The sequence below is a fragment of the Sander lucioperca genome, chromosome 23, assembly GCF_008315115.2.
Source record: "Sander lucioperca isolate FBNREF2018 chromosome 23, SLUC_FBN_1.2, whole genome shotgun sequence".
Taxonomy (NCBI): Eukaryota; Metazoa; Chordata; class Actinopteri; order Perciformes; family Percidae; genus Sander; species Sander lucioperca.
In genome coordinates, this window is record NC_050195.1 from 19,738,035 (window position 1) to 19,751,348 (window position 13,314).

At 41.3% G+C, this 13,314-nt stretch overlaps 1 protein-coding gene across 4 annotated transcripts; it reads right to left on the minus strand.

Moving 5' to 3' along the window:
* Positions 1 to 682: 682 nt before the first annotated feature.
* LOC116045279 (titin homolog) lies at positions 683 to 12,674 on the minus strand. 4 transcript variants are annotated; one of them, XM_035998044.1, is made up of 11 exons: positions 12,535 to 12,672; positions 10,631 to 11,857; positions 5,074 to 10,600; positions 4,880 to 4,964; positions 4,663 to 4,741; positions 4,468 to 4,576; positions 4,177 to 4,308; positions 3,010 to 3,099; positions 2,629 to 2,772; positions 2,336 to 2,520; positions 683 to 2,231 (listed from the first exon to the last, which is right to left on the minus strand). In XM_035998044.1, exons 2-11 carry the CDS (start codon positions 11,854 to 11,856, stop codon positions 2,063 to 2,065), a joined length of 7,746 nt encoding a protein of 2,581 aa, XP_035853937.1. In that variant the 5' UTR covers position 11,857; positions 12,535 to 12,672; the 3' UTR covers positions 683 to 2,062. The 4 variants fall into 4 exon arrangements, with proteins under 4 accessions (XP_035853937.1, XP_035853938.1, XP_031148723.1 ...); XM_035998045.1 differs by having other exon boundaries at positions 5,074 to 9,141; positions 9,229 to 11,857; XM_031292863.2 differs by having other exon boundaries at positions 5,074 to 11,857; positions 12,588 to 12,674.
* Between the last annotated feature and the right edge of the window lie 640 nt (positions 12,675 to 13,314).

Below are 13,314 nucleotides of genomic sequence, written 5' to 3' on the forward strand. Positions count from 1 at the left end.
AAAACAAGACAATTCCCACATTTGACACTTATCTCAAATGTATATATATATATATATATATAAGGGGTGCACGATTCAAAAAAGTCACGATTCACGATTTGATTCAATATCGATTTTCGATTCAAAAACGATTCTCGATTAAAAATACGATTCACAGTATGTAAATGTAGTTACTTCTCCCATGTGATTGCAGTAGACATACAATGTAAAAAAAATTTAAACTTTTTTTTTTAATTAAAAAAATATGAATCGATTTTTGGAATTCTATGAATCGATTTTGAATCGGTAGAGCTTGAATCACGATTCGAATATGAATAGATTTTTTTGCACACCCCTAATATATATATATATATATATATATATATATATATATATATATATATATATATATATATGCGCCATTAATAACTAACAATGTTAATACCATTCTGGAGATAATTTTACATCAAAACAATGCAAAGTAAAATCTTTTAAATGTCACTTGACACACAAATGTTTAAAAATAACAATATCCACTAGATGGCATTAGTGACCAATACTACAACACATAGTCAGTAGGAGGTAAAGGGGGTCAGTAGCATGTTTACCTTTTGTAGAAAGGTGAAAGTCTCCGAGAGCAAATAATCACACACTCACCTGTTGTTTCGAGCAAAAAAGAAAAGAAAACCGAGCCAGCGAAACTGTTTTAAATCGTTTATTATTTAAATAAATATTTACATAACAGCCTCGTATAAATCAAATTTCTTTTTCTTACACGACACATCTTTCTAAAAGCAACTGCTTTAACAAGAAGGAAGAAGAAAATAAGGGATGGAGTACAATGATACTGTAGATCTGTGTTGAGAGTGGCAGAGGTTCATCTCAACTCCTCATGTTGATCACTGAGCAAATGTTCCTGTTCGTGATCATAAAGGCTGAACCTAAATGCCATTTACCATCACTCCCTAATACCATTTAACACCTGAGCCAAAAGACCTTGCTCATCCATTATAAATGTTGTTATAGTATGCATAACTCTACATGATAATTTGATATACATTTTAATTTGTTGTTACTAAAGAATAGGAGGATGATACTCTACACTAACTCAATAAAAAGCCATAAAGTATGGCTAAGAAAACATAAACAAATCGAAATATTTAGTCCCACATTATTCATTCAGGCACAAACAAAGCAATAGACAGCCTCTGTGAAATTAAAATACGTCACCCATACAGTATAGGCTACAATGCCCTGCTAAATGGTGTACAGTGTATGGCTCAGCTTGGAAAACTAAACGTTTCAGACAAAGTGATCTGAGAAACATAGAGCACACAATTAATGCCCAAGCTACAGTTCTCTAACCCACATCTCCTTAACCAGGTTGTTGAAATGAGTCCTTCCGATTAAATCACCGGGTTTGGGTGATAAGTTTGAAATGTTACAAATAAACATGACAGTGAAATCAGGGGGACTGATGTGGAAAAACGACAACTTTAACCGCCCAATAGAAATCGTGCAGTCGTGACCTTTAAGCTTAAAAACAAAACTTGAGACGAGGGCGGAATCGCTTTTACCTGTTAAAAGATTGACATGAGAAAACCCTCAATGTACACATACTGTAGTTTACTACATAATGTAAGTAAAAAAACATTCAAACAGAATGAGAACAAAACTCCAACATAACCATTTTATTTAATGCAGCCGGTCAACCTTATGCTTCTCCAATGAAATGCTCCTTGTTTTCTATTGCTCTCGGGTCATGCATGTAAACTCTATACTTCTAATAAAACCAATTGTTTACTTAAAAATGTATAAAGAAAATACTCTTTTTTTCTTTTTTCAAAATACTATTCGGGGAGGAATTAAGGGGGTGAATTAATAGAAAATGTCAACAACACCTCGTTGTTTTCATCCTGAGATTTAAACCAATGTGTCCTCTCCAAGGAGTAATTTACAGTTGTAGTTTTTTTTAAATGGTTACGCAAATACAGATTCTGCATCAGACACTGTTTAGTGACGGTGTGTCCCGTTGGTCAGTGGGCGTCTCAGTTAAATCCATGGTTACCTCTCCTGAAGACTGTCATACTGCATCAGCGTTGGGCTGGGACGAGCTTGTTCCACTCACAAAGTTATAAACCAAAAACTGAGAAGTGCTAAAATAGTGTGTGGCAAAGAGTTTTCCATCGGGTGTGGGGTCGGAGAAAGCGATCTCATCTTTGCTCAGGTATGAGCCGTATATGAAGTTGTTCCTGTGCAGGAAAAACAGAAACATCATCAACAAGTCTTAATGATGTCCATTTATTTTTGAGGTGATATAACATCAGATCTTGATGGCTTTCTAAAACACACTGACCTGAGGCACTCGAGCATGCGTGAGGCGATGCCCCGGCGTCTCATCATGTTGACCACCCAGATGCGGCTGATGCCGCAGATGGCCGGCTCCGGTGTTGTGGAGCAGCACCAGGCTCTCTGACGTTCAAACATCACCTTTTCTCCCTCTGAACCCTCCGGTACTGGCTCCTCAATCACCCTGTATCCCTGTAAGCATTCACAAGGCTCAGTATACTTAAAACTAATGCAGTCTGTTGTTAGATTTGTTTTTACATAGTAAACGTACATCAAACATACGAGATTGCATTCTCTTACCTCTTGTATGTGCTCTGCTATAAGGCATCCGCCCACTTTCTTGTCATTGGAGATGAAGAGGAAGGTCTTGGTCTGAGAGGGACACTTGGTCTCCACCTGCTGGAAGCCGAGGTCGTTGTCCACCATCTCCCTGATCTCCTCGACCTGAGAAACAAACAGTTACGGTGTAGTGAAGAAATCATATGCTGGGTGTTGGTGCTGAAAAAGGCTTCTAAGAATACAGCAAATAAGGAACAAAAAACAACAACCTTGCGTTCTAATTTACATTATCCACTTCCAAAACAATGCTTTTGCTTTAGCGGGGCTGTCCTCATCAGTGATACCCACTAATGTTACATAATCCTTTGACGGCAAAGGTTAGTTCCTCTCAACATACTGTACCTTCTTCAGAGCATATTTGGGATCATCTGGCAGGACAAGAATGATCTTGCCGTCAGGATACTCTCCCAGTATCCTCTCTTTTTTCCATCCCTGAATAAATGAGGGAAAAAAGAGGGAATTTATGTAAAAGAAACCCTAAAGCAATGTTTTTATTGTCCTAATGAGGCATTCATTTCCCAACCAAAAGCATCCTCTTTTCTTTTGGTATAGTATGTTTACCAGCTCCTGGTTTACAGTAGTACTCGTACTCCAGTTACAGTTTTCATAATTTATTATATTTTTTGCACTCTTTTGCATAGTATCTAAGTTTTTTTTGTCTTATTGTATTTTATTTACCTTGTATAATCTTTTATTATCTATTTTAGTCGGTGTGCTTTTCTTTGCCCTTAACTCTTTTTACTTGACTCAAAGAGCCTGCACAAGAATTCCTATGTTCCTGGACTGTCTGGTAATGGCAAATACAAATCTTGAACTTCATGCTCTTCATTTGCTATATACAGTAACTTCCTATGTGCTACAAATATTGCAAATATGCATACTGTTCTTCATAAACTTTACTTCAGATTGTTCTACTTTTGTTTCATTAATTTGGTCATATAATCTATTTAAGTGTTATTATTATCAGATATATTTGAGACTCGCTCCATCATTTCATAGCTACATCCTCTTGCATGCTGCTGCAACGACATTGTTTTCTAACGGGATAATTTAATGTCATTTGAAGAAAATGACAAAAAAGTGACTAATTGTATTAAACGTGAAGAATATCAGCTATTTAGAATACTGAGTGGCCCTTTTTGAAATCATAAAAAGTCAGCGTGAGTAATGTTTTATACACTCAAGATGCGATCACATTTCATTTTATTACACAACATTCTGTTGTTAATGGTGTTGAGAGTCAGAACAAATGTGTGCTCCATAGCCAATATTGAGGAGGCATCTCACTCACACTAATACCTGCAGTATATGCCACATACTTGACAGTCGCTTCCTGTAATAACTCCTGTGATGATTTATTTGGTAAATTCAAATAAACTACTCAACACATGCTCGGTGTGATGCTCCCTCAGTGTAGTTTTTTTTGAAAAATGCCCTGATGAGTCAATATTTTGAGACAGTAGGTAAGACAAATAATAAGACAAGCAATTTAAGGAAACTTTCTCTCACCACATATTTGACAGCGCTGATGAACTGGTTGTGGAAGAGTAAATGTTGAGATTCATCTTCAGGGTTGGCAGCAGAGTAGAGCATCCCACACACATTACAGGCCACTGCTCCAAAATGCTTCTGTCCTGCATCCTACGAGACAAAGAAAACAACAGATCACTCCTCACATCTAAATACATCCTGCAAATATATACAAGAATTTCTGTTGAAAGGCCTTAACCTGTAATTTCTGACCTCTAGATTAAAGTCTACTTGCTAAACAATGTATAATAATGACAGACAGGTGCTCACAATAATGGTTTGGGTGCCATCTTTGTCAGCCTCCTTTAGTTTCTTCACTTCTTTTTGCAGACAAGCATCAGAGAGAGGAGTCCTGTCATCTTGTGGCTCCGCTGCTCTGCTGTGACACATACACACATCACATTACTTCAGATTCCTGTTGCTACGAGGAAAAACATGTCAAATTATTTGAGAGAAACGTCTTACTCTTGAGGTTTTTCCGATGCCTTCTCGGCTGTCTCGGCTGTCTCGGTCTTATTCCCCAGAGTAGGATCAACACCAGTGACTGTAAGAAAAGGTAAGATCATTATACACCAGTACAATTTTGGAAATCAAAAACATGAACTCAATTCTTTCAGCTTTACGTGACAACAAAATGACAGACATTTTAATAAATCATGCCAACTGCGAAATAAATGCATACCTGCAGGCTTTACTTCACTCTTCTGTGTGTCATCAGACACTTTTGAGTCTTCAGAGGGCAGGGAGGAGGTGGGATCAGCTGTATCCTACGTAGGAAAGAGACAGGGGATGAGGAACATCTTTAAAAAAAAAAAAAAACAGCATAAAAAATGCTGTTTGTGATGCAGATTTTGGCAGAATTTAGTTTTGAGTTACCTTGCATTTGCCATCTTCTGATGACGGTGGATTTGGGGTTTTCTGAGGCACTGAACCAACGTCGGCCTTTGGAGCAGCAGGCTTTGTCTCAGACGTGGTTGAACCTGCAGCCTGAGATGCTGTTGACTGCTGGAGCTGAGCTGTACCTCCACTGCCAGCAGGCTTTAACTGAGGAGAAACAGAAGCAGCAGGCTTGGACTGACCTGGAGCTGAAACAGCTTTTGACTGAGGTGTTGTCAAAACAGGAGACTTTAATTGAGCTTGAACTGGTGGAACATGTTTAGAAGAAGCCGCGGCAGTAGCTGTGGCCTTCGACTGGGCTGTTGTCGCAATGGCAGGCTTTAACTGTGGAGTGGTGGAACCGGCAGGCTTTGCCTGAGCTGTAGCTGTAGCTGTAGCAGTCGGCTTTGACTGACCTGAGATCTGTCCAGCAGGTGTAGTCTGAGCTTTGAGTTTTGCCTGGTTGGCAAGATGTGATGAAACTGTGGGTTTTGACTGAACCGTGGGTTTAGATTGAGCTGTGGGGTTTGACTGAACGTTAGGTCGTGTCGGCTGTGTGGGCCTTGACTGAGGACTGGGCTTTGTTGGAGCTACTGGTAATGGGTCATCATCTAGTTCAAAGTCATCAAAGGAATACTTGGGCCTGGGTCTGTATGGCTTGTACTCGACAGGCTTCGGTTTTTGACCATTAAGTCCGTTGGGCATGGGAGGGGGTACCGCTGGGAGGGCCCTCTTGGCTGCTGATCTGGTCACTTTTGGGACGGGCCCCAGAGCAGGGGTTTCTTTAAGAGTTTGAGCTTTACTTTGCCTTGTAGATTTACGGGTTCCAGCATTAGGAGTCTCCGTTTTGGAGGCTTCAGCTTTGGCAGGTTCAGGTTTTGTGGGTTCACTTTTGGGGGTTTCCATTTCAGTGGGTTCAGTCTTACTGGGTTCAGCCTTAGGAGTGTCAACCTTAGGGACTTCTGCCTTGGGTGTTGCAGGCTTGCTAGTTGAGGCAGGACATGGGAGAGGTGTTTTCGGTGGACTGGCTGCAGGTGGAGGAGCTGTGGTCACAGGACTCACTGAAAATGGAGAGGATGCAGACAGGGGAACTTGCCAATCTATGTCTGAAAACATCTGATTTGCTTGGTCAGATTTAAGTTTCTTTACACGTGCCCAAGACATTTTCTCTCTCTGCAGTTCAACCTGTCTCAGTCTTTGATACCTAGTTAGCTTCTTTTTCTCGTGGACTTTCAGTGGCACTGAAATCTGTGTGACGAAGAAACGCCTCTTTGGAGGCTCTGCGGCAGGCTCTGCAGCAGGCTTAGCCTCAGCTGAATCATCCACTGAGGGCTGGGCCGTAGGTGCCTCCTCAGCAGGGGTCCCTGAAGCACAGCTCCCTTCTGGTCCAGCAGGAGTCGGAACATTAACAGTGTCTGCCCCGTGCATGTTAACAGGTGGACTTTCCTTCTTGCTGGCTTCACTATTGGCTGCCGTAGCTGCTGCTGCTACTGCTGCTGCTGCCGCCGCCGCTGCTGCTGCTTGTTTTTCTTCTTCTATCCTCTTCAACAGCATGCTGTCTGTAGCTATGTCCTCTGCGATCTCCTGACACAAAGCTAAGAGGTTCAGCTGCTGTCTGTTAGCTGTTCTCTTAGATGCTGCAGCCTTCTGCTCAGCCAGAGCTGCCAGACGGGCTTTGGTTCTGGCCTGTGTGTTCATTTGTTGTTTCTTGGGTTTTTCTGCCTTTTTATCATCTTCAGTCGTTTCAGCTGTGCTGTTTTGCTTCAAGCTGCTCCCACAAGTGTCAGCTCCAGTTTTCTCATTAACCTTTTTCTCAGACTCTTTAGGAGGGACTGCCTCAGCTGTTTCCTGGGGATTTTCTATTATTGTAATGTCACTATCTTCATCGTTCTCTTCCTCGGCTACTACGATCTCACGACCAATCTCTATATCCTCCAGAAGCTGCACTTCTTGCAGGTACAAATCAGCCTCAGCATTCTCTATCACCAGTGCATTGCAGTCTTCATTTGTGACTTGAGCATGAGAGTTTGCCATCTCAACCTCTGAGGTATTAACATCCATCATGTCAGATGATGGCTGCTGGCTGTGGTCAGCATTTTGAATAACTTCAACACTTTCCTCATTTGAGATTTCTCTCCCCAGCCTGGTCTCCTGATCTAAAACCTCACCTGAATTTGTCACTTTGATCTCATCAGTTGTTTGACATTGCTGCACTTCTGCCTCAGGGAAGAAGGTTTGTTGAGAACCATTTAAAATCATTTCATTTTCCACGTCGCCTTCTAAAGCACTGTCTGGATTCACCTGCTCTGAAGGTGAGTCTGACAAACCCGATTCAGCCGCTGCTCGAGTGACGATATCAAAGTGAATTTCGTCTGCTGGGATTGGTTCTAAGATCACAAACTCCTCAGATGTACTATCTGGTATTTCAACCTCAGAGGTGGCCGTGGTTGTTGTCACCGTGACGTCTGAAACCTCCTGAAGTCCAGTGTTCTCCTGCACCTGTTCAGGAGACTCTGTGGCACTGACGCAGTCTGGATACCCATTCCTTTCACTACTTTCTGGTGCATCTTCTGACTGGCCATCTGGCATGCTGATGTCATCGCTAGAGCTGATCACTGCAACTTGTTTCCCATCAACATTCATGTTACTCTGCTCCAACTGTGCAGGGACACAACTCTCTGGCACTCTGACAGTTTGTGCTTCCATTTCAACTTCTTGGCTGTCACACATTTGTTGCTCGACGTTTCCCTCTTTGTCCAGTTGTTGGTTACAGCTGTTTTCTTCATTAGTAGATGAATCTCCTTCCATCTGCTGGGTGTTCGCCATCTCCAGTAAAGACACACCAGCGTGGTCCTCTGATGCTGTAGAAATCTCTCTACCATCATTACTCTCCGGACTACTAATGGGCTCATACACTATCTGGTTTTCATGAATCTCAACCTCTGACTGATTAACCGTCTTAATCTGCTCTTCTGATGCCTGAATTAAAATATCAACATCATCCGGTTGGCCACAAACAAAAAATATCTCTTTATTGCTTTCAGTTCCTCCTTCTTGTCCTTCAATATCACTGACTGTTTGGTCAGCCTTATCAGAGGAAATGATTTCAGCCTCGCCTTTGACTTCATTAATCACTTGTCTCCCTGTTTCCTCTTCTAAAGCAGAATCTACTTTTCCTACCGATCCACTTATTACATCCATATCCCCTTGGACAACCGCAGCACTAGGGTCTGTCTGCATGTTTGCATTATCCTTACTTTCAGCCATAGGAAGAGGGTTGTGAACTTCATTTGATAAGACCATAGCGGATTCATTGACTTCCTCCATCCGCTGGTTTTGCAGTTCTGCTGTAGGTGCTGCATTAGAAATCTCCTCTGGCGTTGTAGTAGTTTCCATATTTATTTGAACCTCTGGAACATCAACACATTCAGCAGTAACCCTATCTTCATTTTCCTTACGCTCACAACTTGCAGTCACTAGATCTTTTTGAACTTCTGTGTTGAGTTCACTGACCTCCTGGCTTTGTATTTCCACTGTAGGTGGTAGGTGAGAAATCTCCTCTGGCGTTGGGGTTGTTTGCGCATCCATTTCTATTTGATTCTCAGTAGCATCCACACATTCTGTGATCACCTTTTCCTTGTTTTCTGCACTCTCAGTATTGGCAACAACAAAAAAATGTAACAGTTGAGCGTCTGTTGTGAGTTCACTGACCTCCTGACCTCTCTGAGTTTGTGTTTCTACTGTAGTTGTTGGATCAGAGGTCTCCTCTTGTGTTGCTGCTGTCTGCAAATCCATTTCTCTTTGACTCTCAGCTGCACTGACACATTCTGTTTTAACTTTGTTTTCATTTCCATTACTTTCAGGAGTCTGAATCATTAGACATTCTTGAACTTTCTCGGATATGTCTGTTGCAGGTTCAATGATTTCTTGGCTCTTCTGGACCTGAGTGTCTACTGTAGGTGCCATGTTAGACATGTCCTCTGATGTCACTGCAGTCTCTACTTTCACTTCATTTAGAATTTTCTGGCTTTGTATTTCCACTGTAGGTGCCATGTAAGAAATTTCCTCGGTCGTCGCTGCGAGGTCCACATTCATTTCATTTAGACTTTTCAGACTTTGTATTTCCATTGTAGGTGCTGGGTTAGATATTTCATCTGATGTCGCTGCGGTGTCCACACTCACTTCATTTAGACTTTTCTGGCTTTGTATTTCCACCGTAGGTGCTGTGTTAGATATTTCCTCTGATGCTGTAGTCTGCATGTCCACTTCTATTTGGCTTTTCTGTATTTCGACCAAAGCAGCTGGATTTGAAACCTCGGATGTTGATGTAGCCTGAATTTCCATTTCTATTGGACTCTGTGGGACAGTAACCAATTTCAAGTTCACCTTGTTTTCCATATTTCCAACCGTATGATCCTCATGAAGTTCAGCAGATATGTCTGTGGTAGGTTCACTGCCATCCTGGCTTTCTATTTCCACAGTAGGTACGATGTTAGATATCTCCTCTGATGTCGTTGTTGTCTGCATGTCCACTTCTATTTGATTTTCAGCAGCAGCAACACATTCATCATCAACCCTGCCTTCATCTTTGGCATGCTGACAATTTGCAACTGGACATTTCTGTGCTTTATCAGACATGTCTGTGGTGAGGTCACCGTCTATTGGCCTCTCCTGGCTTTGTACTTCCGCCGTAGATGCAGGATTAGACATTTCTGATGCCGTTGTAGTCTGTGTCTCAGGTCCATTAGTACGTTCAAAGTTCTTGTTTTCTTCATTTTCCATTATTTTAGAATGTAATGCATGATCCTCGTTAAATTCTGTAGATATGTCTGTGGCACATTCACTGACTTCCTGGTTCTTTTGGCTTTGTATTTCCAGTGAAGCGGCTTGATTAGAAATCTCAGTGTGCGCAGTGGCACATTCAAAGTTCATCTCCTGTTCTTTTTCTTCACTTATCATAGCATCTTCTTTGACTTTAACAGGTATTTCTGTTATGTGGTCTTTCATTTTGTGGTTTTGTTTATCCTCTTTAGGGGCTAGGTCAGAGCGCTCCTCTGATGTTATCTTAGTGTGCATGTCCACGTCTGTCTGACCCTCTGAGACTGTGAAACAATCGGAGAGCACATCGCTTTGACTTTGCTCAGGAACAGACTCACAATCAGGTGTCAGTATTTCAGAACAGCTGTCAGTTATCTTGTCCATCACCACTTGGTTCAGTTGTAGCTCAGCCAAAGACCCAGGACCAGCAACAGTCTGAGTCGACAGGAACTCGACTCCTTTCCTTTCACTTTCTTCAGACTTTCTGACTAGTTTGTTCACACCGTCACATGAGTTGGTAATGGCATCTGGCCCTTGATGACTCACTCGATCCTCAGATTTTGATTCCTCTTTGAAAGTAACTTGAATTTTGACACTGAGGTCTGTTTGAGTCCCTGGATTGCCAACAGACTCTGTTGTTGTTGTTGTTGCTGTTGTTGTTAGATTTTCCTCAGTCTGACCCTCTGGAGAACTACCTTCTACCAGGATCTTTTCCGGTGCAGAGTTTGTTTTGTTTGACAATGCGTTATCTTCTACATCACTATAGCCTGCAGAGACACTGGCTGCTTCAATCTCTCCCTTCATTTGAATCTCTTCTTCCTTACTTTTACATTTCATATCCAGCTTTATCTCCTCAGAAACGGTCTCTGTGGTCTCATTTGTTTCAGTTTCACTGCTCACATCTGTCTGACTTTTACAAGATGTTCTTTCATTTACCTGTACTTCACCTTCACAGCCTGGATTTGCCTCTCCAGTGCAAAAATATAGTGTTTCCGCTGACGTGGCAAGTCTTTCATTATCTACATCCTTTTGGCTTTTGAAGGCAACGTCCTCCTTTTCCTTTCCCCCTGCCTCAGATGTGAGGTAAGGTGACACTGCAGCTGTTGCCGTTGCAGAGTCTAATATTTCTCTACATGATACTAGTGCTTCATTATCTATGAGCTTTTGGCTTTCTAAAATTTTAAATTCCTCATGTTTACTTTCATCAGCTGCACACTCAAACTCAATGCTAGCTTTTGCACTCCCTCCTATAGAGACTACGCTTTCCTTTGACTCTGCTTGTGGTGCATTAACTGACATTTCTTGTGTCTCTCCTTCAGTGACTGACTGTGCAGATTCTTTTTTATCATCTTGATTAGCCTCTCCCGGACTTGAATCTGAAAATCTACCATAATTGTGGTCCATCTGAACAGGGTCTCCCGGTGCAGATGGTGACCCTTGGCCTGTCTCCTGTGGGTCAGACGTTGACTCTTCAACCCTGCGCTTAGCTTTGACGCGATTAGAATATTTTCTGATGCAGCGGGCCTTGTCGCCATCATCCCTCTCTCTGAAGAGGTCAGTCTTACTACTATCACTACTCAACTCATCCTCAGACTCTGTGGAGGCTGTTCGCTTCAGGGAAGCTTTGGAGTAAACTTTCTGCGAGGGAGCTTCTCCGCAGGAGGCACTTGTGGCTTTCAGGAGCTTGGCTTTTTTGACAGGTGGGTCAGAAATGGTTTTGCTGGAATCCTTTGGAGGGGAACTCTGTTTGGATGACTTGGCTGGTTTATTCCCCCCTTCAGCTGAAGCACAAAGTTTTTTCTTAGTCCGTGGGGCTGCTGTCTTTTCTGGAGTATTTCCTGTTTTAAGGGACCTATTATTGGTAGCTGGTGTAGTTTTGGATGGCAGAGCCTCTCCATCCTCATCCAACTTCCTCATCTTGGGCTGAGAATCATGAGGAGATGATCCTCTCTTTGGCGCTGGCATTCTGTCAAAATATGTGACAAAAATAGAATATTTACAATTTGCATGCTGAAGCCAGGACAATAGAGGAGATCCAACTTAACCCTAAAGTTACTATTTAATAAAATAAGCTAGGATTAACTATTTTTGTCTAGGCAACCTGCAGTTTTTATTTTCCTTTTAGGTTAGGTTGAGAGAAATGTGATGAAGAAGAATACATCTCCAAACGACATGACAAAAATGATTTGTGTTCATATTCAATAAGTAAATTCAACACTAGTGTTATATTAGTATGACCTATATTCCTTTTCAAAATGCATCAACTGTTACCTGGTTTTCCTAACAAACAACAAGGCTAGCGTCGAACATAAACAGTGATAAATCGCTGTCAAACTAGGTGGCTAGCGAGTCACACAATGTACGATCTACATTTACTCACTTATTCCCCATCTACAGACATAATCTTAGTGATTGCCTGACAGTCGACAGAGATTGTTGTCACCAGGAGTTGTGCAGACAGTTAAAAATGGTCAGTTAGCTAGCTAGCAGTGGCTAGTGTTGCTAGCTGGAAGTCCACAGTGATGGGAGCTAAAGCTAGCAGCAGCCAACTCGCAACAAATGAGCGAAACGAGACTCGCTGAACAAGTCAGTAAAAGCAGCAGGCAGACAGACAGAGCAGAGAGCGGAGAGAGTAGTCCTTACTGTACTAATGTCTGCGAGAAGATAAAGTCAAGACATCCGTCAATGAAACTCACTTTGATGTTTTCTTTTTCAACAACAGCTGTTTTTTTTCCCTGTGAATAAAAATTAACTGTACTTCCGGAGGGAAACGGCGGATGTGACGTACCAGCCCTCCAGCGCACGCTCAAGACAAGATTGAAGTTTTGGAAATTTGGTGTTTACTTTATTTATTTATCAGAGACAAACAATGCACAATATTATATATCAAAACCCTGGATGGACTACATATATAACCTGCTTTTTTTTTCATTTCTAGCAAAAGAAATCATTACATACATTCCATGCGTCTGGCAGACTCTGTTGTCTCTTTTAAAAAGGATCTGAAAACATGTTTATTTAGGAAAGCCTTTGGTTGATGGGTTTTCACTAGTGTCACTTTAATTTTACATATGTATATACATTTTATATTGTTTGTTTTACCTATTCTTTTGTACAGCACTTTGTGATTTTATCTGTGAAAAGCGCTTTATAAATAAATTTTACTTACTTACTTACTTACATAATTTGTATTAATTCCGCTACATTTATAACGTGAGGTACACGTTCCTTTACATATTTAGATTATGAATAATATAAGTTACCCATATTAAATTTTTCTGCAATCACAACCCTTACATGTTTTCAGGGAATATTTTGTGCAATGATAAACATATTTACAATTTACTGTATCTTTAATGTTGCAAATGTTTTTAACTAGACACCATAGAAAAAAGAATACAAAAGCTCAAACATTGAAGAGTA

What these genes read in the sequence shown, in the direction of transcription:
- LOC116045279 (XM_031292863.2), bottom strand. Translation starts at nt 11,856, where the DNA reads ATGCCAGCGCCAAAGAGAGGATCATCTCCTCATGATTCTCAGCCCAAG. An exon ending in GCATCGGAAAAACCTCAAGA is followed by an intron (nt 4,577 to 4,662) that starts GTAAGACGTTTC and finishes TATGTGTCACAG; the next exon opens with CAGAGCAGCGGAGCCACAAG. An exon ending in CCAAATATGCTCTGAAGAAG is followed by an intron (nt 2,773 to 3,009) that starts GTACAGTATGTT and finishes TTTGTTTCTCAG; the next exon opens with GTCGAGGAGATCAGGGAGAT.